The 23,737-nt window shown below is 37.0% G+C and overlaps 1 protein-coding gene across 1 annotated transcript in view; it reads right to left on the bottom strand.

Moving 5' to 3' along the window:
* The window catches only part of GABBR2 (gamma-aminobutyric acid type B receptor subunit 2), a 523,105-nt gene that overhangs the window by 236,219 nt on the left and 263,149 nt on the right, over window positions 1–23,737 (bottom strand). The window contains exons 6-7 of the mRNA XM_068396715.1: window positions 22,417–22,608; window positions 20,955–21,191 (exon numbers count right to left, since the gene is read on the bottom strand). Coding sequence (XP_068252816.1) covers window positions 20,955–21,191; window positions 22,417–22,608 — 429 coding nt within the window. The remainder of the gene's footprint in view (window positions 1–20,954; window positions 21,192–22,416; window positions 22,609–23,737) is intronic.

Below are 23,737 nucleotides of genomic sequence, written 5' to 3'. Positions count from 1 at the left end.
GTTCGTACTCTTGCCAGAGTATGTTCATACTCTTGAAGAGAGACACAATGTTCATACTCTTACATTTTAAAGACTGAACTTTATTTTGCTCCCTATACAGTGGTGTGCACACAGAGAGTAGCGGATCCAGTGATAAAGTTGCTCTTAGCTGCAAACCTTTTTTGTGTCTAACCTCAAAAAGACAATCAATATCCTATTTAAAGGTGATGTCTGGAGAGAAAATTCATGTCTCCAGTCATTTGAATCTGTATTTGATCAACAGTATCATAGGAAATATCTGAAGTCTTCTACTGACATCAGTGAAGTCTAATTAATACGAATTTCTGTCTCAATACAGCCTTTGTCTTTTCTTTTTTGACAAAATGTGTCCAAATGATGACTATTTTTACCCAGAACATGCACTACTTACTAATAAAGACCATAATTTGGACATTTTCTGAGCCTCTGAACCTCTTTAAGGTTCATTCTTAGAAGTCGAGTCACTATTCACTCCACTGAGATTTTATTCATGGAAGTATTCCCATGGAAAAATAATGGGCTACATGTTCTAGAACACACCTAAGCAAGAGAAACTTTCTTATTAACTGCTCTCAGTGAGGATGAGACTTTTTATTTTGTACGTGGACTACCATAGCCCATTGTAAGCTCTTTGTCAAAACAAAATGCATTTTATGTGGGGCCACATATTCCCACTGAAGTTACAGCAGAAGCCAGCTGCTATCTTTATTCAACAGTGCTTAATTTATACAATTTACACATGCTATAGAGCACTATGATAACTTTTTATTTCCTCTTGAGTGAAAATGATGGTCAAGTAGATATAAAAGATTTGCATTTTTAAAGCATATAAGTTAAAGAGTATATAAAAATCAGTATGTCACACATCACAAATATACTGAATATTACTTACAGGTGAGGAACAGGGAAATGGCAGACAAAGTAGTCTCCATTTTGACTGTTTCTATTTAATGAAATAATTGTAAATTCGATGTTATGATAGTCTAGTAGCCCAGCACACAAAAAATGATCTAAAAACTATTACACTATTTCAGTATTACAGAGTTTTCCTCTAAAATTTTCTTTTTATCAGAAACAGTTTCCTGAAAGAATACCTGCAATTATAGCTTGAGATGATCCATTTTTAGTTCCAAATTTATCTAAGGAATCCATGGTAGGAAAAGCAAGTACGCTTCAAATGCACATCCTCATTTTGGAGTTTTAAATAAAAAAATGCTGTACATCAAATGCTAGAAACCTCTTGCTCCTGAGTCTCTTCTTCCCAAAAGATATTAGTTAAAATAAAACTGCGCTTTTTGTTTCTATGTGTATTAATTTAAATCAAGATTGTTTGGTCACTGTATGCAGTCAATCAAATTTGGTGTATCTCAGAATGGTGCTAATTGGGGAGATGTTATCATTCCACAGCTTTAGCCCACCCTGTAATGAACTAAGGGTGCTGGTCGTAATAAGCTCTTCAAGATTCTTTGGGCATTTTGCCTCTTTCCTATTACTTATCTCTTTTACTCAATGATGTAAAAAGAAAATCAACAACAAAAAAAAATACTGTAGCTCAACCTTTGAAATCAATGGTAGATTTCCTGAAAACAGGTACATTCAACATTGCTAAAGCCTTGGGTGAATTCTCTACTCCTTTTCCTATTTCACCCACAACTTCTGCAGAGCTTCAACAAGCATCAGATCCAGCAAAAACTTTCAAGTTTTCACAAATCTGGCTGCTCATTTCAAAGTGCAACAAATGTAAGAAGTTTTTCACCCAGACACACTGCACAAAATACCATGTATTAGAAAGAAAGGTCATGCAGATAGTTGTTATAAGAAAATGCATTCAAATTTTTGCTGGCTGCTGGCTACACTTCTAGCACACTCCACAACACTTAGAGCTGATTCTTGTGTTTGACCTTCAAAAACAAGCCATCTCACCATACAAGTAGATTGTTAGAGCCTATCACAGAGTATCACTTCAGGTAAAGTTGGAAATGGTGCCTACTTCAGAGCAGTGTGATTCACATATGCCAGCCCAAGACTACTGCTGCTGGGTTACTCGACTTCTACACCGAGAAACAACCTTTTGAGTGGCAAATGAGCAGTTTTTTTGGACCCTCAGTTCCCATCAGTGCTCCATTTACTGTCCAGCATAGTGGGTTTGCTGATTTCACAAAAATGAAAAGGAAACAGTAAGACAAAATGGGGGGAGAGCTGAAGAGCAGGCCTGAAACAGGAACACGGGACACTTTTCTTTAAAATGAATCATCTTTTCTTGTTTCATATCTTGGATGGATAATCTGAAGAGAATTATGACCCCTTCTGCTGAAGCAAACAGTACCATCTGGTCTCTAAGCAGGTTTTATTTTTTCTTATTTTCACCTTTTTTAGCAATACGGGGACATAAGGCCTTTGAAAAACTGATGGTTTGCAAGTTACATCATCTTTAAACTTATACTTAACCTTTGCTCTACAGTGAAATCAAGTCAGGTCAGGTTTTGTTTCTCAAATAGATTGTAAAAATATTTGCCAACAACTTCCACAAAGTAGCATTCAATATACAGCTTTCCTACATAACTAGTAGGAACAAGCTTCCATGTTTCACCTGTTACTTTGTGATAACTCTTGCTAACCTGTTTTTGGGTTTGGAGGGTTTTTTTAAAGTGGTTTTCACTTCACTCAGACTGACACAAGCATAACATAAAAATGTCACCAATAGCATTGTCAGCAGTTTTGGGGAGAATTTTGACACATCCCAGTTTTGAAGAAATATTTAGTATTTTTAATATTAAATGTCTGCAATCAGTGAGTACAAATGCATGCTAATTACTGTGCATTTTAGAAGTACTATACAGCAAATATCAGAATCACTCAAAGGCCTTGCCTTGCCTTGCCTTTATTAACATTAGAGAGAGACAAACTGGATATACTCTGTCAGTAAAGGTGTCCTTGTTACCCTGTCTGTGAAGAGACTGCACAGAGGAAGGCCAGGAAGGATGCCAGCTGTTCCCACCTATATCAGTACTGCCCTCCTCCAGTTAATTACAAGATTAAACTAACAAAACATCCAGGCTTCAGGAATCTGGACAGCAAAGTAGTCAGTGTTTACAATAAAATAAGGTAGATCTAAACAAACTAATGTACAATCTAGAGGTAACAAGGAAAAATGGTGAGGAAGAGAAGTGAAAGTGCCAGTGTCTGCCTGGAGTAAGCTTTGCAATAACTTACATAGAGAAAACTCCCATCACTTACAAACACCGCCACTGCAGAAAGATGTGAATTAATGAAGGGAAATTCAGAAAGCCATAACATAAAAGTAGCTTTTGCCAATATCATGCATGTCAAGTACTATTTCCCCTCTCAGATCACAGTATTTAAATCAATGGCCTGCTCACTGCCACATCACTTCTTAACATAGGCATTGGTAGAGGAATTTAAATCAAATTAAGTACATAGGGATTAATTTCCTGGGGAGGATTAGGATCTTTCCATCTATACAGAATGGTTGAATAACAAGTAAAAAGAGATATTGTCATAGATATTTGAAGGAGGCAATCAGCAAAGAAAAAAACTTTTTCATTTAGGTACTGCAAAGGTAATTAAAGAAGAACTATAGTAGGAGAAGCAGATTAGATCTACAGCACAAAGAAGGCTAGGAGAGAGAAATATGTCTTTAATATAGACCTCAAGCTTTGGTCATGATCAGTAGGATTCTGTTGCAAGTACAGAAATAAAAGCAAAAGGCAGTGCCAACTCAGAGTGGAAGAGAGATGGTGGTAAAGAGCAAATCACGAGTGCAGGGCTTCAAGGCTGTGCCCCAAGTGTCTGCACTGTCGCTCTGTGAATCAAATCATGCGTATTTGATTAGCTATAATCATGTTTAAGTCAAACAGATAGTGTAGTCTGAATTATTGATGTAAACTGTGCCTTATTTTGGCTGCCAGTTAACAAAGGTTAAAGGGACATGAACTTAAAGTTGCATTTACCTAAACGGTTGTGGTCACTACAAGTAACTTTTCTCATTGCTATAACTGAAAGACAATTGAAACAACAACAGAATCCTGTGAATGTAACAGAGCTTAAATATTTTACCATGATGAGTTAATTCTTTTTACAAAAATGGGGAAAATAATTTTACTTTGGCAGAGAAAGATAGCCATCCCTTTTTTCCCTTCCTAATATCTCATTAAAGCATGAGGGAATTGCTGTGTTTCAGAATTTTTTACTTGTTCCCCTTTCTGTATGAGATCCATTGCTGAACGAGATTGTTCTAGTGACTCACGGGGCGTTTGGACTAGGTTCTTCCCTGGCTACTATCTCCTATGTACTGCCTGGCATTACAGAGCATTGTGGAAAGCAGTTTGAGATATGGTTGGTATGAAAGGCACAAGCGAAAATAAGGTTGTTGCATTGGGATTGCATGACATACAGCTACGTTTTGCTGCTGACTTAGAGGAGTTCATGATTTATGTATTTTTAAAAGCATTTGCAGACTTCAAAGAATAAAGCCAACCTAACACTGAAGTTATTATTATTTTAATTTTATTATCTCCATTTGATATTCCTATTTATAACTTAAGATCACAAAATACATGCAGTCTGCAAAAGCCTAACATGGTTTATCTCTGCTAGCATTGTAGTTTGGGTTGTAGCACTGCCTCACACGTCACTCAGAGAAGTGAAAAGCATGTCACAAACTAGATTTTCAGCCATGACAAGCCCCCAGGCTGTGGCATGCATTTATTGAAAAACCTAAGTCTGACACGCCTTTAATTTCACCGAGATGCACATTAAAAATTGTATAATATTCACATTTTGTATAACGAGTTCATTCTCTCTGTTAGCATTTGTGATATTGTAAAACAGTTCCACAAAGAGAGGTTACTAAACGTTAACTTTATATGGGAAATGTTTCTTTTACTTGGATACAACCTATCTTGCAAAACAAAGAACTTACTCTTTTAAGGCTCGATTCAATACAGCCTTTTACCAGTCCACTTGGAATACACATGCTTAATATTCAGTGTGCTCTTAAGCACTTCACTTTGAGCCCAAGAGAAAGACGAGTATAAACAGTTTGAAAGCCTCAGGGAAAATATGTTTCAGAAATAAAATATGAAATTCAGCTATTCTGCCCCTGATATTTTTAAGTATCTGTATTAAGAAGCAGAGAAAGAGTATTCTACAGTTTTTAATCATTTGGTTACACATTACATATTCCCTTGATTTATAGTGGAGAAATATGCAGTTTGATATTTATAAATGGGCAATAGTTAGGATCTTCCATCTTTATTTTATAATTTTTATGGAGTTCTTTCTAATACCACTCTTTTTTAGCATTCATCGTTGGGTGAGCCTTGGACCAAACTATCAATTCATCAAAATGCTTATCTAAAATACCCTGAATGTATAAGGCAGATAATATGATTATCAGGATATACATAAAGTGCATGATCCACTTTCCTGTGGAAATACTCTACAGATGTATTTCAATCAGAAATACAATACAGTATGCTTATGTTTAAATACATACTAAATAATAAGTTGCACGAGGAAATCAATATTCTAGGTGCTTAGCTGAATCTTTACTTGCTTGAACAGCTGACATTTACACTCTGATGCACCATACAAATACAGAAATCTAAAATGCCCAGATCTTAAAAATCCCAAATGCCAAAATATAAAAACCAGATGTGAAAAGAAATAATTGGCGAGGTAGTTACAACATTTTCCTTCCTTTCTTCCTTCCATGTATATGCTATTTGCAGTAACAGCTACAGAAGTTTATAAGCCCAATGACTCAGATGCCACTACTTAGGTTTTAAGGGAAAGTATGCTTAATATTCATGATCCATAACACTTACTTATCCAAATGTTTTCTGAACCACATCTACAGAGACTTCTGCCCCCTCTGCCACAGCTTTTCCTGCAGTCCAGGAGCAGCTGGCATGTGTGCTAAAAGTGTTCTGGACCAAGTTCCTTTCCCTCCCTCACTGGTTAGGGGTTGCCTCAAAGTGGGGAAACGGTCCCTGCTGTGTTCCTTGTGACTTCACAGCTATGTTATGGAAAATAGACCTAATGCAGAGAAAAAGCTTAATTTGGTCTACGGCACTGTTAGGAAATATCCACTACAGGATGCCTTCCTTCCCATAAACTTTCACCTTTCTTTCTGCAAGAGGGAAAACTTGACACTAACATGCACAGGTCTGAAACGTTAGGCTGAAAACTGAGCCTTCTTTCCCAGAATACTAATTGTGGCCCTTTGACCTCTATAAAACAACCTGCATCTTCAACACTGAAACTAACAGAAAACATCATCTAGACACAGAGATCCAAATTTCCACAGTGCCACAGCCTCTGCATTCAAAGAATAGGCTATAGGACAAATCCCATTAAAATGACTAATTTTAAAATCACACAAAAATTTGCAAAGCAGTAAACTTCAGAGTTTACAACAGAAAGGTTCTTACAATGCCTTTGTGATGCAGCTGAGGTCTACACACAACTCACAACTATGAGTATGCGACTCAGTATTTAATGCTGTGTTGGTTTGTTTTGCACTCATCCAAACAGACCAGCAAACAATTATTCCTCCACTGTATGTGTAGCTTGACTGATTTACTCCTAGATGCAATTTAACTGATCTCTGTAGTCTTTAAGTTACCTGAGGCAATTCATATTTTTAATCCCCTATCAAATTTTGTGGTGTCATAATTGCTTTTTAAACTTTTGCCTTGCTTCTATATCAATGAAACTGGCACAATGGAGAGGAAATTGTGCAGCAAGACACCAGGAAAAGGTTTTCATTTAAAAAAAAAAAAGAAGAAAGAAAAAAAGAAATTAACTGACAAGATAGATATTTTGCATCTCAAATGTCAAGCTTCAGGGTCATTCATAACAAACGCACCAATAACAAAATTTCTGAGATGAGAGTGGGATCTTAGAAAACTCAATGTTGAGAAAGTCAAATACTTCCAATTAGAAAATATCATTGCAGTCTCTTCTGGAGATGCTCACATGCTTCTCTGGTATGCAGCAAACATCTGAGTTCAGCAGAACAAGAGCCCCTGGGCTACAGAAGTTTACCCCTGTCTCACAGAATTCACATTCAGCTGAGACGTGCACTTCTGATCACTGTAACTTCTTCTCCCCTTTGTAACTCCTGAAGAACATTTTCATTCCTGAAGAACATTTTAACTGAAGTAGCTCAATATGAATGTGCTGAGGCTGTAGCCCCACAGTCACTAGGCAGATGCAGCACCATCACTACATAGCACCAGAATCAAGTCAAGCAGTGGCACGCAGGACTAGAAAGCCAGGTGAGGCAAGACCTTCAGTTCCTGAGACTCCACAAATGATTCAACAAGCTACGTCCTCCTAGAAGCACTGCATGGAGCCAGACCCTGTCCTTCATGGAGGGTGGGTGAGGGAGGGAGGGAAAATTGCCAGGCTCTCTGCTGCTGTCTCTCACTCCTGGGACAATATTCTTTGCAGTCACTAGCTGTGGTTTTTAGCTCCGTATATTTTGCAGCATTATTTTCATAATGATGACTGCTTATGCACAACATCATTCTAATTACATGATCAAACACAACTGAAGCACTGTCTGATTCACCAGCTAGAATTAATGAGGCAGAATTGAAACTGTACAGGCAGAAGAATTTCACCAAAAGTTTCTGGGGCACAGTTTACAAGAGGGTAGATTTTACAAGGTACAAAATAATCCATAACTGTGTTTCTCAAAGTTTTCCAATTAAAGGGTTGGCCCATATATACCTAATTTATGCCTACTGATAATAGATTTGACAAAAAACCATATGTCAATCCATCATAGAGGAAAACCAGTAGAGTTTTTGCTGATTTTGAAATACAGTATATGGCCAAGACTTTCTTCAAATCATTCTCTATAATCTCTTGATTTGTATTGATTTGCTCTGGAAGATTCTTCAGTTTGTCAGTATTACAGTGACACTCAGAATTTTACATGTCACCATGCAACACATAGAGTGTTCTCTGTAGCGATGAGGAAACGTCAGTCCTGGACAGCTTTATTTACATGATCTGCAATATTGTTTAACCATAAGTTCACTCTTAGTATTTAAGTTATGTTGTTTTGGTTAGAGCTGTGTTGTTTTCATTTGAATTACCTGTTACTACACCTACGGATACTACATGAGCGGCATGACACAAAAGCTGTGCAGGTTATGCTCAGAGTGAAGGGTCACTCAATCAAACAGACTTGATCACTCATAAGCGAGACAGCTGGGTGCAGCTTTGCTTATCTTAGTTGTATACACAAGATTTAACATTGTCAAAGCAGTCCAACAGGTTCCTGGAAGAGAGGCAGACAGACTTGTTAGGAGAGACAATAAGGTTTCATGAAGCTTTCGCTAGATGTTAGAGGCTGGATATATAGAAATATAGATACTGATAAGAGTATCAACAACATGGAGATGTGTGAACTTCTCTTTAGACCATGCTCTAAAAGAATAATCTGATTCCTGAGAGTGGTTAGTGGGCATGGCTATAATTTTGGTGTGTTTGAGGTCATTAAAAACCACAGAACTGGGAAAATTATTGTCACAAGATTCAACAAGTGAAGCATGATGATTTGACTAAAACAGTTTATAACAAAATGACAGTGCAGCTTGCATCCTCTCCAGAGTTTTGGGTTCATACACTGACAATCTCAGTTGTCATTATGGACCAGGTATAAAGTGGGTGATAATGCATAATCCTGGGATTATTTTTCTAAAACTTATAGAACAGAAATACTCACAAATTGTTCAAATGAGGGGTGTGGGGAAAAAAAAGAAAAAATAGAGGCAGCCTACTTTAGTCTGTGAAGTGCTGCCTTTGGCTGCTGCCTGTTTTGCCATGGCAGGTGTGAAGCTGGGACAGTAGAGCATGCTGTCCTAGACAGAAGGGGCTCCAACAGGAGCCTTGCTGCACTTTCTGCCTCCTCATCTTCCACAAGTTTCCTCATGTGAAGGACTCCAAGGGGAAAGATCTACCACACCATATACTCTACTGAAGTGCAAGTTCTTTGATGCACTATTAAATCTTAAAAAAGAGCACTATCTTAACATTGCTCTAACAGAAGCTAGATAATTCAAAATGCATCCTCATCACCAGCAACTGTTGAGGCAACAACCTGCTATGAGAAGGTGGCAGAGAGAAGAGCACAAGGTAACAAATGCAGAAGTCACAGAATCACAGAATCACAGAATCACAGAATCAACCAGATTGGAAGAGACCTCTGGGATCATCGAGTCCCACCATTGCCCTGACACCACCATGTCAACTAGACCATGGCACTAAGTGCCATGTCCAGTCTTTTTTTAAACACATCCAGACATGGGGACTCCACCACCTCCCTTGGCAGAAGTCCTAAAAGAGGATTTTGAAAATACTAGAAAACTATTTGCAAATGTACTGTCCATTTGTCTACAATAAATGCCATTATACTTTAATTTTTCTGTGTTTTACTAAATCACTTGCAGGCTCCAAGAATCCTATTTGCAACTGGAGCACCTCTCCAAGGAAGAAAACTAGTTCATCACAGAAATTATGACTGCCAGAAAAGAGGAGCAGTGATGTATGAAAATATAATCCATTGAACATCAGACCTGACAACCTCAGAGCATCTCCAGGCTAAGTCAGCTAATAGCACCATTTTTAACATTACAGGTGGATTCACACTCAGTGAAATGTTATATTAAAGTTAAGGAGTATTTTTGCCTTGAGCTGTCATAAAGATTAACCACAGCGAAGAGTATGTTAATTGGTGAAGTCAAAATTTCAGAAGTGCTGTAGTATGCATAGAGAATTAAAATACAGTTTTAAATGTTTAACTTTTTTTTTGCTGGTCAGAAAGTAAAAATACCACATTGCAAAGTATTCCCCAAAGGAAAATTGTGCTTTTAGGTGCACAGAAAAATTCTCATCAGGTTAAATGCTAATTCTTGTAACATCAATGTGGGTCACTTTCACTGAAGACAAAAAAGACTCCTTTTAAAAGCTTTTTAAAATTGACCACTGACAGGGTAACCTAGATGAAAACAGAACATAAATTAAAGTTTGCGATGCAACTATTCAGCAATGGAGAGAAGCAGTCCAATTAACCTAAATCAACAGATCTTTGTAAATGTGACACAAAAATTATCAGAAAAATGCATTTCTTTTATTTCTTAAAGTATCCAAATCAGCGATGTAAAGGATTAAAATAAGCAATTTAGAACTAATTTTACACTTTATAATTTATTTCCTGAATGAACCTGCTTTAAGACTTTGGCATATTTAGAAATATATTTATCATTTGTGTGCTTTAATCATTCTCTAAACTCTCAATATAAAGGAAAACAGATATTGAGAAGATTTTAGAGTAGTATGATAACAGCTCTTCAAAGAACAGTAGAAAACATATTATTAAGGTATTCACAAGCTGGTTTATGAATAGTCTTCCTACTGCTTCAACCTTCATAATATTATCTGTACCCTCTCTGAGATTTCTCCTTTATCTTTTTTCCATATTTTCCAAATATCTGATACCCAGTTAAGAATTACACTGTTGTGCCAGAAGAATATATATAAGAAGCATAACTAAATAATATATATAATAAGCATAACTAAAATATTCAGCATTTCTTTGATCTACATGATCTGCACTACAAGTTGCAGCCTTTTATAGGCATCACTAGATGTTACTTTTAAAATTTCTATACTCCACCACATTATTTCAATCGCTCACCGTTATTTGACATCTGAGTCATGTAATTCCACATCGTACACTATCTAGATGCATTCTCCAAATGTGCTTGAACAAGCTCTTGTGTCTAATCATTCATTACTAACTTACAGCACTACAACTGATTAGCACTCTTAAAATACATTCTAGAAATGCATTTCAGAAGAATTTTTTCCTAAATTTTCTATGAGAAAAAAGTATTTTAGAATAACATTTTGAGTTATATTCACAAATTATTTATTAAAGCCGTTTGCTAGGTAAGGATCTCCCCTGCTCACGATGAAGTTAAAAGAGATTTTCCACTGACTGAAACAGGAACAGGATCAAACCAGTAAAATCTTACTATAATTGGCCTGTATAGTAAATAATAATAAAATGCAATGTCTAATAAAATAAGTGAGAAAAATAATACTAAAATTCTGCATCTTTATGGTATTTATTGTCCCAGAACAGTTGCAGTGTAAAGCTAGTAAATAATAACTTCCTTATCCATCTGAAATCTCAGTGAGAGTTTTAGGTGCACAGAGCGGTATTACCAGAGCTGGAACAATCCCAAGGCAGCAGGGCTAACATCTGTTCCCGTGGAAAATAAAACAAGAACCATAATAGCCTCCAGCACTCAGGAATTCAGTTTTATACCATTTCTAAAATATGTTATCTCTAAAATCACACTGTTTTTCAACTCTAGATTAACGACTGAAAGGCATTCATATCTCATACTATAAGCTAACTCAGGTACATCTGCAGTGCTCTCTTCTAGGAGGGGAGATAAATCAGAGGTAGGTCTGAGGAAAGAGTTTGCAGACTGAGGCTGACGCAAGATAACTAATGTTGCTGCTCCGATCACTGTGCATACCAAGAGAATATGCTGCAACTGAAGGCTGTACTATGTTTGGTGAATTTCGTCCCCAAGCCACTCGGTAGCTGAGGGCTTGGAAGTATCCATGGAAGACGTCTTTGCTTGTCATTTCAAATGGAGATGCGGCAGATAGAAGCAGTAGGATCCCTAAATTTGCCATCCATCTTTTTTTCTTCTCTCAGCGACACCAAGTACAGCAATAATTATACCACTGAAAAACACTGTTACTCCGGAAGGTCCATAATTCCTAGGTTTTTGCCTATATGTCACTGCATCACCTGCAAAAACTCACCTGGAAGCACGGTTCAGCTGTGCCTGTGCCAGCCTGTATTGTTTGATTCACACACCATCTGCCAGGTAACCATAAAAGAGCCTAGCTGGCTCTTCAGGACCATCACGCTCCATCTCGTAAACACTTACATGGCCCATCTAGTAAACACATGGCAAATACATATATGTCTATATCTAGACATATTTCTATGGAATGAGTATAATCTGTTAGTGATCTACTCTTGAACAAGGACAGTAAAATCAGTTTCAAGAAAAGTACAGTGAGGTGAGAAGATGTTCATTAAACTCTATGCACTAGTAAGCAAATCAGAACAAGGACAAGAGGCACTGGAGGCTGGAAACTCAGAGCTGCTCAGTGATGCAGATTATATGAAAGCCTTCCAGGAAACCTTTTCCTTTACCATTTTATTCTCTTAAATACACCTTTTCCTGCAGTCTTGCTTTCCAGACTCAGACTTGTTAAAAAGGGAGTGGGGTATGGACATTGCTATGGATTTAATTCCTCTCCCAGGGCCTCCCCATCCAGATCCCAGACCCTGCTGACTCTTCGTCTGTCCTCTCTGCACTCAAGACATTTCTCTCTTGGGAAAGGATCAGTCTTCCTTTACAGGCAATAATACTTGAAAGGGGCTTGAAATAATTCTAACCTTCACTATGCAATCATAGCACTCAAGACAGTTGTTTGCTAGGCTACTGTCTTAATTGACACATTATGTGCTACCACACTTAACTTTCCTTCTGTACCTCCCTGAACAGCAATGTTCTAGTCCTTTCTTGGGAGGTTACAGCTGCAGTTTCAGTGAAAGAAATGGCTAATTTTCACAAAAAGAAAATCAGAAATTTGCAACATTGTCAACACCACACACCTTGCACCACATTCTCCATTTTGAATTATAATCGCAGGAGAGACTCTGTCAAAACAGTTCTTATAGCACATATTGCAAGTTCTTAACTCTTTTCCACAGGCTTGTATATGAAGAACAGAGACATGCTGTGCATATTCTCTTGCTGATATGGGATCATCAGCAGAGATCCACACTGATGTGTCATCTGCCTTTGATCATAAGATACTGGCATGGTTTGAAGCCACAGTATAGGTGGATGGAGCTACTCCAGGTTTTCTATTAATTTTCAGAGACGATATTTCATTGATACACTTACTGCAAGAGGATCACTTCTCCATAAATGTCTGTAAGACTTTACCCTAGCACTCTTTTTCAATAGGCACATGAACAACATTTCCTATCTCTTGTCAAAAAGAACTTGGAGAAGTGAGGCACAGGGCTCTACCACAATAAAAGAAAGTACATAACCTTTTTCCTTCTTTTTCTGCTACATGCTGGAGGGGTGGCAAGGGAATGCCTTACCTACCTAGTATTTCTGTCTAAATAGAACACAAAAGGCCATCTAACCATCAGGAAAAACCACCACCTACTTATGCAAGAGATACTAGAACCCATAGTTCCTATGTTGGTTGTCCAGCATGTATAGGCTGTCCCCTCTTTCAGTATCTTTGTTTTTCAAATGGCTCTCTATACCAATCTCAGATAAAACTAACTGGCAGAGGAAGAAACTGTTTTGAAAACTCTCTTTAAAACCACTGATACCCTATCCCAGCTTAACTGCTGATCTGGAGCAGGGCAGAGCTTCCAAATTTGGTAAATTTTATTTTTTCGTTAGTCTCATCATTCAACTTCAAAGAATACAGAAAAGAAAAACAGAACAAGAGAAAACAAACACAAGAAAGATAAAACAAAGGAGGACTGGAAGAAGACAGATACGAAACAAAGCACACCAGAAAAAAACAGGGTGGTGGAACTACTGAAATGTGCTTTGTTTCTTCAGAAGTTTGAAGGAGAACTATCCTGCGAAGCACAAACCTGCAACACCACTTAGCTAATGCGATCACCTTCACTAGAGCTTTGTTTCTTTATCATTTGCAGGGACTTCCAATCTTTGTACCCAAAGTAGCAACAAAGCAGCTTCTAGGGCATATTATGTATTATGTTAAACACTGCCTAGATACAGACAAAATTAAATATAGAGCAGAGGATGCTAAGAGATGGTAGACAGATCTTAGAAAATGTTTCACTAGCTTGTCTGTAAATGTGTGTTGTTCATTTATTTTCACCAAATATCCACCTATTAGAATGACAGATGCAGTAATAAGTGTTCTGCAACTTCAGACTAAAGCCTTTTTTATTTGCCACCTACTATATCTATTAAATCTTCAGCTGCTGATTAGCTTGAGGGCTAATATTGAAATGTCACAGTTAATCTCAGTTCTCACTCTAAAAAGGTAGGATTTCCTTCTGTATGCAGTTTTACATTTTTGGCAGATGAAAACATTTGGACTGAATTTTCCTAATGAGCAAACATTATTTATGACCCTATGCAAACTTGTCGATGGCTTACTTTAGCATCTCTCTATTTTGAGGAGTCTCCTAAATGAATTGGCTGTATAGAGAGCAAATTATTCCACCAGCCCACTGTACCGCTCTCAGTTGTTCATCTGTGTTGGATAATGCACTGGAAGTCAGAAGGGAGTAAGGAAGTGATTCACCATGTTTATCTCCCCTGGGGGAAGCTCAGATTCAAGGTTCAGGAAAACCCAAGAGACATGTATGAGGCCTTGCACCCAGATCCCAAGTATTTTTCTTTCTTGTGCTACACAAGAAACCCTGTAATAGGAAGCAAGTTCTGAAAAATCAAAAGAAAACACAAGGCATTAAGTTCAGAGAAGTTCACATTCATAAACCATGGGGTCAGGTGTGGAAAAAACAGATGTGCCAAGAGTTGCTGGGCTTGTGAGCACATGCACATGTGTGCATACACATACACACACACACACACATATATATATCTATCTATATATCTATATATATAGAGATATATATATAGTTTCCTGACTATGCATTTTGCTAGCTTGTTGAACTCCCTCAAAACACCCAGTTATGGATAATGGCCAAATGCAAATTTTCAAATTTTCAAAATTAAGACCAAGTCAAATTCATTGAAACATTTAAAAGCATTTCTCAGGAACGGATACCTATATAGTGTTAGGTATTCCACTGCACACTAAACCTTCCCCCCCCCTCTTGTAAAAGTAAATGTATTTTTAAAGTACTATCGAAGATTAACAAGAAGTTACTTTATTACAATTTCTACCCTCCCTCCAAAACTTTTGCTATCTGCCCTACCTCAGCCATGCCAACAAAGAAAATTTGACCCCAGGTATAAACAGCTCTTGAGGCTCAATTCAGAACTGCCCATGGAAAATTAACCGCACTGATCAATGCCACTACACAAATGTTTGTTAGACCCCCCTATCAAGCATAAGTTCACCATGCTGAAGTCCACACTAATTCCATCTGATTCTCTGCCAAAGACTGACATATTCCTTAATTTAACAGTCTTAGGGTACGTTATTTTTCCAGGATGACATGAAATAAATACTTCCTCCCTGTGCCTATTTTGATGTTAACACTTCCTGTATTTCTGAGATTCCTGTACAGTACAGTGGCTACTGAAGCCTGGAAAGTGAAGGCAAGCTGCTAAAGTCAATCTTCAGAAATAATCAGCATCAAAATACAAAATGAACTTCATATCAATAAGCATTTTTCCAGTTATGAAACATGACTGTATCCATTCAAATGCAGGATGCCAAGGACAGACTTAAAAGCTATTTCATGGCTATGGTTTCAATTGTGCAGCAGCTACTGTGATGGAATTTTATCCTACTGTGCTAGAGTCTCTGGCTGACATAAAAGGAAAGACAACGCTGCATTTAATTTTCTCTCTACTCCACTGTAATTCTTTTTCCATTACACACAAATAATAGAAGGCCATAAGGACGAGAAATAGATTAACAATTCTGAAGCCTGATTCATAATCAGAGAAAATAGCAATAAACTCAAGCAGCAGAATACCCTACCGCAACAGTTACAGGACTTCAAGCATAAACCAGGGAGAATGGTAACACTCACGACATCATATCAGTGACAAAGGTGAAGCGATTAGAAAATTAGAGGAAAGCATTTTTAAAAATAATGTCATGTTTTGCATAAAAAATAAATTAAAAATTATCTCCAACATGCGTCGTATTTTTCCCACCACCTGGCTACTCCATGGAACCAATACAAACTTTTACCATACTGAGAACAAATGTGGATTTAAAATCCTTCCAAGTATAACCAAAACCTTTTTTTGCTAAAAAATATAAATGTTGCTGTAATTGTAAGGTACTATGTAACCATCCATAGTCTTTACAAAGAGGAAAAAAAAAAAAGGAAAAAATGACTACAACAAAATCCTTCTGTTTCCTAGATGGATTTTGATTCAGTATGCACTAAATATGACTCAGTATCCTGAGAAGACAGCACTAATTCTTCACTAATTATCAAGCCTACAAGTTATACTATGATAGTATTACACAAAATAAGGTTAGACGTTTCTTCTCTTTTTTATCCTTCAGGCAAACAATCTTGCTTTAGGAGAATTATTCTAGTTCTGTGGAAAATTCTCTTTGGCTTTCGCACATACATGATGGACATGTTACATACAGTATGCTATAAACTGCTGTATAATTGAAATGCAGATACATAGATATGCCAGATATATATTTTGTTTCCCATCACTTTATCACACTGTACTGATTCAAAGTAGCAATACTTCAACAGAGACCTCAGCAGATTCTCCAGCTCTAATTACCTCCAGTGGCTCTACCAACTACATTAGGGGACTCCTCAGACATCTAAACTGTGTTAAAATAAATTGTGTGAGTACTTCTTCTCTTATCTTTCGTTTTCTGACACTTAGGTTATCAGAAACAATGTGTACTATTTGAGAAGAGGGATATATTTAGCAAGGAAACAGGCATCCGGCAGTTTATAAATTATTAGGGTGGCTGGGTTGCATTCAGTTTACAAAAACGGCTTTATCTGGATTAAGAAAAGTGGAAAAAATTGTCTAAAATCCTTTAAGAGATTTTTTTGATTCAATAACTTTCCCATTAAAAAATAAGTAAGTGCTCTGATAAGCAAGCAATTAGAAAAACTGAAACCATGAAAGCCAAGCTAGTCCTAAATCAAAAGGACTCCTATCCTGAAGGCTGGTTGTTGCAAATGGACCATTCTAACCACACAATGCCTTACTCGATTTGAAAACAGACAACATCAGGGGATCTGACTGCAGAATTAGGACATTCAGATTAACAAAACTGTAGGAGGTCTTTTGTTTGTTCATATTGCATTTCTCACCACAAAGTCTTTCTGTACCTGTAAAACAGTATCCATTTTACCATTGAAAAAGTGTAGCAGACACCTATATTACTGTTTTCTGATAAAACACCAAATATATGTTTCCTTGCTCTATATTCAAAATACATGAGAAAAATATATGGTAATCACCATGAAGGTAAGTCAGAAGGAAACATGAAGGAAAAATAACAGAAGGAACCATCTTGCTATCAGAAAAAAAAAAATCCAGAAAAAGAGCAGAACCTTCAGGAATGTTTAAGGAATAGCTATAATTTTCTTTCCAATAGATTTATGACAGAAGAACTAGAAAAAGTAACATCTATGTACTGAGTTTCTGACACATAAAAAGAGGATTAGTCCTGTCAAGTCTTTGGATAGCAGCCTAAACTATTTTCTAAATGTCTCTTAGGAAAAACAAAAAGAACAGAAAACTGAAAGAATGACATTCTGTGGATTAAGGAACTAGCACACTTCACTCCCAGCAAGTCCTTTCAAAATTGTTTAAAAAATTCCACAAAAACCACCACTCAACAGTGATTATATTTTTTGTGGTTTACTATAAACAATTTCAAAGAAAATTAAAATTAGGTAAAGGGATTTATTATTTATGATATGACAGTGTTTCTGATATCATATTCACTGAAAGCATAAACATGCCTCTTAATAGATTTTGCATTTTTAGATTCTTGTCTACAGCTTCTTGTCTACCTTCTCCTCTTACCTAATAATTAACAACATATTTTACTATATCATTGGATGAGTTTTTGAAGATTGATCAGATTTAGTCCTTTTATTTCTTTTTTTTCAGAAACTCATTTTATATTTGCCATAGATACTTGTGCTCATTTTGGCTGGGATAGAGTTAATTTTCCTCATAGTAGCTAGTATGGGGCTATGTTTTGGATTTGTGCTGGAAACAGTGTTGATAATGCAGAGATGTTTTTGTTACTGCTGAGCAGGGCTTACACAGAGTCAAGGCCTTTTCTGCTTCTCACACCACCCCACCAGTGAGTGGGCTGGGGGTGCACAAGAAGCTGGGAGGGGACACAGCCGGGACAGCTGACCCCAACTGACCAAAGGGATATTCCATACCATATGGCGTCATGCTCAGCATATAAAGCTGGGGGAAGAAGGAAGGGGAGACGTTTAGAGTGATGGCATTTGTCTTCCCAAGTTAGTGTTATGCACGATGGACCCCTGCTGTCCTGGAGATGGCTGAACACCTGCCTGCCGATGGGAAGTAGTGAAGGAATTCCTTGTTTTGCTTTGCTTGCGTGCATAGTTTTTGCTTTACCTATTAAACTGTCTTTATCTCAGCCCACGAGTTTTCTCACTTTTACCCTTCTGATTCTCTCCCCATCCAACTGGCGGGAGGAGTGAGCAAGAAGCTGTCTGGGGCTTGGTTTCCAACTGGGGTTAAACCATGACAATACTATAGAATAAATGAATGTCTTTTTTCTGTTTAGAACAAGTTTTTAAAAATAAATTGTAAAAATTTTATACTAAAATACTTTTTCTGGAAAAAAAAATTAAAATGAGATTTGTCACTCTGAGACCTAAAACTTATGTTCCAGTGGAAGTTTAAAATTAGGTCACAAGTGACAGCAATTTATTAGACTGAAGAATAAAAAGTTTTAAAATATTTCTGGTAAGAATCAATCTGTTCCTTCAACTTTCTGAACATTTCAATGCAAAACTTTTAATATCTGCCATAAATTGCTTCTTCTTCACACTGTCTGGAAAAACTTGAGTATTGTTTGTTCTAATTATATCCTACGAAACTGTAGCTGCTATAGATTTTGTTCTCTCCATATCTTTCTGATTAAAATATTTTTGTGAATGTATTATAGGAACAAGAAGCATGACCCTTGCAAATACCAGATGTGGGCTCTGCATTGCCATGATGACTTGGTAGACCAATCTTAAAGATAAATGTTTTACAAAGCACCTTGGACAAGCACTACATGCAGTGAAAAATCGTGCAGTAATTCCTCTAAAAACCGTTATACCTGAGGGAACAAAGTAAGTAAACATGGCTGAATATGGTTGGTGAAACTTTGATTCATTCCCTCCCTAAAGGGATGCAGTTCATGTGTGAGGTTTTGCTGGTGTCTCTGAAACTAATAAAAAAGAGCCTTCTTCATCTTAGGGGTTTTTTTTGGAGGGGAGGAAGCAGTGAAGCGCAATTAAGCAGTGCTAGTGAAATCTATCAATTTTACCATAATCGGCTGTCAAGACTAAACAGCAGGCAAAAAGGCTAAGAAGGGGAAAGAAAAAAACAAAGGAGCTACATAGCAATATACAATTTAATCTACATAGAGAGATACTGTACTTGGAATAACTCAGGACAGAGATATCCGAGTCCCTGCAGAGTCTGATTTATAGCTGCTACTGACTGAAAGTTTTATCAAACACCTAGTCCTGCTATGGATGCAATGGGATACCCCCTAACTGCACAATTCTTTTACTTCTTGACCTTCAGTCAAATTCAGAGTAAAAAAAAAAGCAAAATTCATATTGTACAGGCAACTAGATTCTAGTATTGTCTTGCCATATGATTGTTTTTTACTCACAAATCCTAAATTAGTTTCAATTATACTGTGATACAAAACATAGGCTTCTTCAGCAATTAAGAAGGACACCAAAAAGTTGAGCCTGCACTCATTGTTGATGTCTATAAGTAGGCATTTCCTCCTTGAATCAATTTGTAACATGTATGACAACCTTAGTTCTGCTACTTCAACATGTTTTGAGGTTAACTGATATCCAAGACAATTTAAATTAACTTGGGGACAGACTCTGACGAGTTACTGCACAGTGGCAGAAATGTTGTCAACCTTCTGCTTGCTCTTGCTGCAAGGAGGTGCCCAAAAGCACTCCCTCCGTGCATTGCTGAAATACACATTTCTTTGAAACTCTGATTTCCTTATCTAGCCGTGTTGCAGCCCAACTACGCTGCTTAATGAAGTGTGTTCCAGTAGGTTCCTTGTTTGCTGTTACTGGAAACCATGAAGACCATTCTCCCTGAAATGGGTGAGGAGTATGGCTCTACACACTCCTGAACACATATGCACCATTAACTTCTGACTGACATTGCCTCAGATACAATTAAGGAATGGCCACACTCCTATTGCCTGTTTCACTCTGCCAAAAAACTAGAAGCAATGACAATAAAAAAAAATTTACTGTGAACTTGCAATGGTGCAATTGAAAACAGAATGAGGTTATTATTATATGTGACCAGTTCTTCTTAAGTTATAGTTAACAAGCTTTGTACCTTACTGTGAAAAAACCCAAATTATAAATAAACTTAACTGGCAACTGAAGTATGTTGTAAGAATATCTAGGATGTACAGCACTGGAGTTGGAGACATTAGTGTACTATAACCTATTAGCAAAAATAAATGATGGAGGGAAACAGGAGGTATTTTCAGATCACACTCCAGCTACTCCTCAACTGCTAAAACAGTCACTTAAAAGGTCACTGCAGCTTGCAACACTTGTGATTCCCTTGAGACCACTCTGGGTTCTTAATTCAGATGACATCCATGCTTAAAAATCTGGTAACTGAGGAATTGTACAGTGTCATCACTTGGCATCAGAAGACAGATAATGAGCAAGAGTCTCAAGGCAACATTAATTTTTAAGATAAAGTAGAACTGTGGAAGCTCTGAAGATACAAGAAACACACAACTGTGTTTCTTTTTCAAGAGTATTTAAAATTTAATGCTTGCTTCAGCTACTGACATAAAATCACAAGGCTCCTCCACCCCAAAAGTATCTGTATAGGACTTACCGTTACTCCGAAGAAGTTGGTTTCATTCATAGCATCCAGAAAAATTTTGCCAAGTTTGTGATTTGTATAGTTAAAATCTTCAATTTTTTGGTGCTTGTTTGTGGCATTCAGATACTTCATTGCCCGCTGCAGGGTCTTGGCAATCACCCATATTCCATCATAGGCATAACCATGAAATTTGCTGGATTGCCCATCACCACGTTTAATATCATATTCCTTTTCATATTGCTGTGGAGTCTGCAGAAGAGAAAAACTTCATTTTTATCATAGAATCATAGAATTGTTTTGGTTGGAAAAGACCTTTAAGATCATCAAGTCCAACTATTAATGTAGCACTGCCAAGTCCACAACTAAACCATCAATACTTAATGTATTACAGAACTGCATCCAAACCTACACCTCAAAGAGCACCCTCCAATTTAGAGACACACATGAACAATACAGAAAATGCTGCCAAAACAAAAATTAAGAAAGAAACTAAAATTTCAAAAACGTGTGCTGCCTGACTTACAAGACAGATGGTGAAACTGGGAGTGAGACCTAGGAGACAGAGAGACTTCAAAGCAGTTGTTCTGCTTCTCTGTATGAAGGACAACTTGCTTTATTTTGCTTTGGTACAAAAGGCTTCAGTTCAACCAAATCTACCAGCATACTGGTGAGCCGTAACACTAGAACAGAGAGTAAGTCTGCATCCCTGCAAATTAGTGGTCTGATTACACTTTATAGGATAATGCAAATCAAATAACCTTTACTTGAGCAACTATTTGCTTGATATGAAATTATCTAAGTGGCAATTTGTCTGTTTTACAAGCTTACTATGCTCTTTATGGTGTGCTATCTTATGATGAGTTGCCTTTTCGTAAAGTTGCCTTTCGTGCTCACTCAGCAAGGCATGAAAGACAGATGAAAAAAAGATGAAAAGCAGCAAAACCAGGCATGTTTTTTCATTGGCAAGAGTTTGCATGAATTTGTTCTGTGATAAAATGTGATGTACTTTATGGAAATGCCACATATTTACATATTTAAAACAAGCTCCATCCCCACCCCCTAGTTCTGAGAGGCACAAATAACCAATGAAATTAGCTGTTTGCAGGATTAGGTTTAAACACAAAAGTTTTCTGTTTCTGGGCTCAACTATTTAACTTGACATGATGCAACATGTGATACTGCAGACTATAATTCAAGTTTTACTGTACATGTAACTGTAATGTTGTTGAAGGAGGAACAGCACAGGTTTGAGGCAAGGGACGTTACTGCTTCCCTAGCCTGTGGTGAATTGGAATTTATTTCTAAATATTTAAAAATTGCAAACCAGTGGAAAGATGAGACTAACCATAATGACTGCCAGCCCTCTTTGTAGAAGAACCCTTTAGCTTCACCTCCCTCCTCGGTGCTTTGCTGTGTCAAGACCCTGGTGAGACAATTGATGGTATAATAAAATAGTTGGAGGAAAAATACTAACCCTTCCTGAAATAGTCTTTTTCACTTTTGAGCTGAGAGGCTCAAAATCCACTCCAATATAACCTTCCATGGCTGCAAGAAGACTTTTGCTGAGACATTGTGAGGAATTAATCCAGGATTCCCACCAAAGGTTTTCATACCACCCTGGAATAATCCACTGATATTTGCTGCCATACATTTCTTCATTATAAGCCTACACAGAAAGAAAAATAGAAAAGCTAATAGACATTGTAATAGACATATTGAACATAAAAGTAATTGTTTTCTGTTCATGTTTTTTCCATTAGTAATGAAATTATAGCATAATTGAAGGATACACAACTATTTTGAACAGTTCAGAATAATTACTTGCTAATAATGAAGACTCCTTTCTTGAAGATTCCCATCTTTAAAATTCAGGTCATGAGAAGAGAATTTACTAAAACCTATTTTACTTTCAATAGACCGTTTTTTCAAAACCAGAAAAATAAAATACTGGATTCTAAAACTGGCAGAGATAAAGAGGAACACTGGCAGAAGGCACAGCGTTTGCACAGAAAATTTTCCATAACACAACTATCACGAGTGGTAGGATCACCATGCTATCACGTTTAAACTAAGTTATTATCATCCTAATGTCATCCTAAAGACCACATAAACCAGGATAAAGTTAAACAAGTAAACTTGGATCCTATGCACCATCAAATCACAATGTTGCAAACATGAATTTTGTGACTGTGCTAAAACGGAAACCACAGGGACGCTAAGTAAGCAGTTTCTTCTGAGGAGCATGAATCAATAGTAAATTGATAAAGCAAGCAAATCTCAATGATTTCCTTTTTTTCAGCAAGAAATTTCTTCAGGTGAAATTTTATATTGTTTACTATACTGAATACAGTGCACTGTACTCCAAGATACTGAGATGACGGTTATCTCCTTTCAATATAGAGCAGACACATATAACAGGAAACAGAAACTTCATTTGTCAGGTACATATGCTGCTGTGCCTAAAAGCCAATCTATTCACTATAGATATTCTACTGCATTGTGAAGTGTTCTAGGATAAAATTAGCAAATTTTATCTCAGATGTTTCTCTCACTGTCTCGTAACTAGATATTTTTCTTTTGACATTTCAGTCAGACTCCATTTCAAAAAAGCAGGTTTCATGCTTCTTTGTCTCCTAATATAAGCAATACTGAAGATGCAAGACATAAGATAAAAGTTCAAATTTTTAGAAATATATGATGCAACCTTAGAGCTCTTAACTGGAAAACTTCTACATCTTCACAGAAAATGTTATAGGCGGAGGACATTATGAGAATGCAAACAGGACATATTAGTC

Source organism: Nyctibius grandis, chromosome 3 (assembly GCF_013368605.1).
Source record: "Nyctibius grandis isolate bNycGra1 chromosome 3, bNycGra1.pri, whole genome shotgun sequence".
NCBI classification, from domain to species: domain Eukaryota; kingdom Metazoa; phylum Chordata; class Aves; order Nyctibiiformes; family Nyctibiidae; genus Nyctibius; species Nyctibius grandis.
Note: the sequence above shows the minus strand (reverse complement) of the source record. Positions and strands in the feature narration are given on the sequence as shown.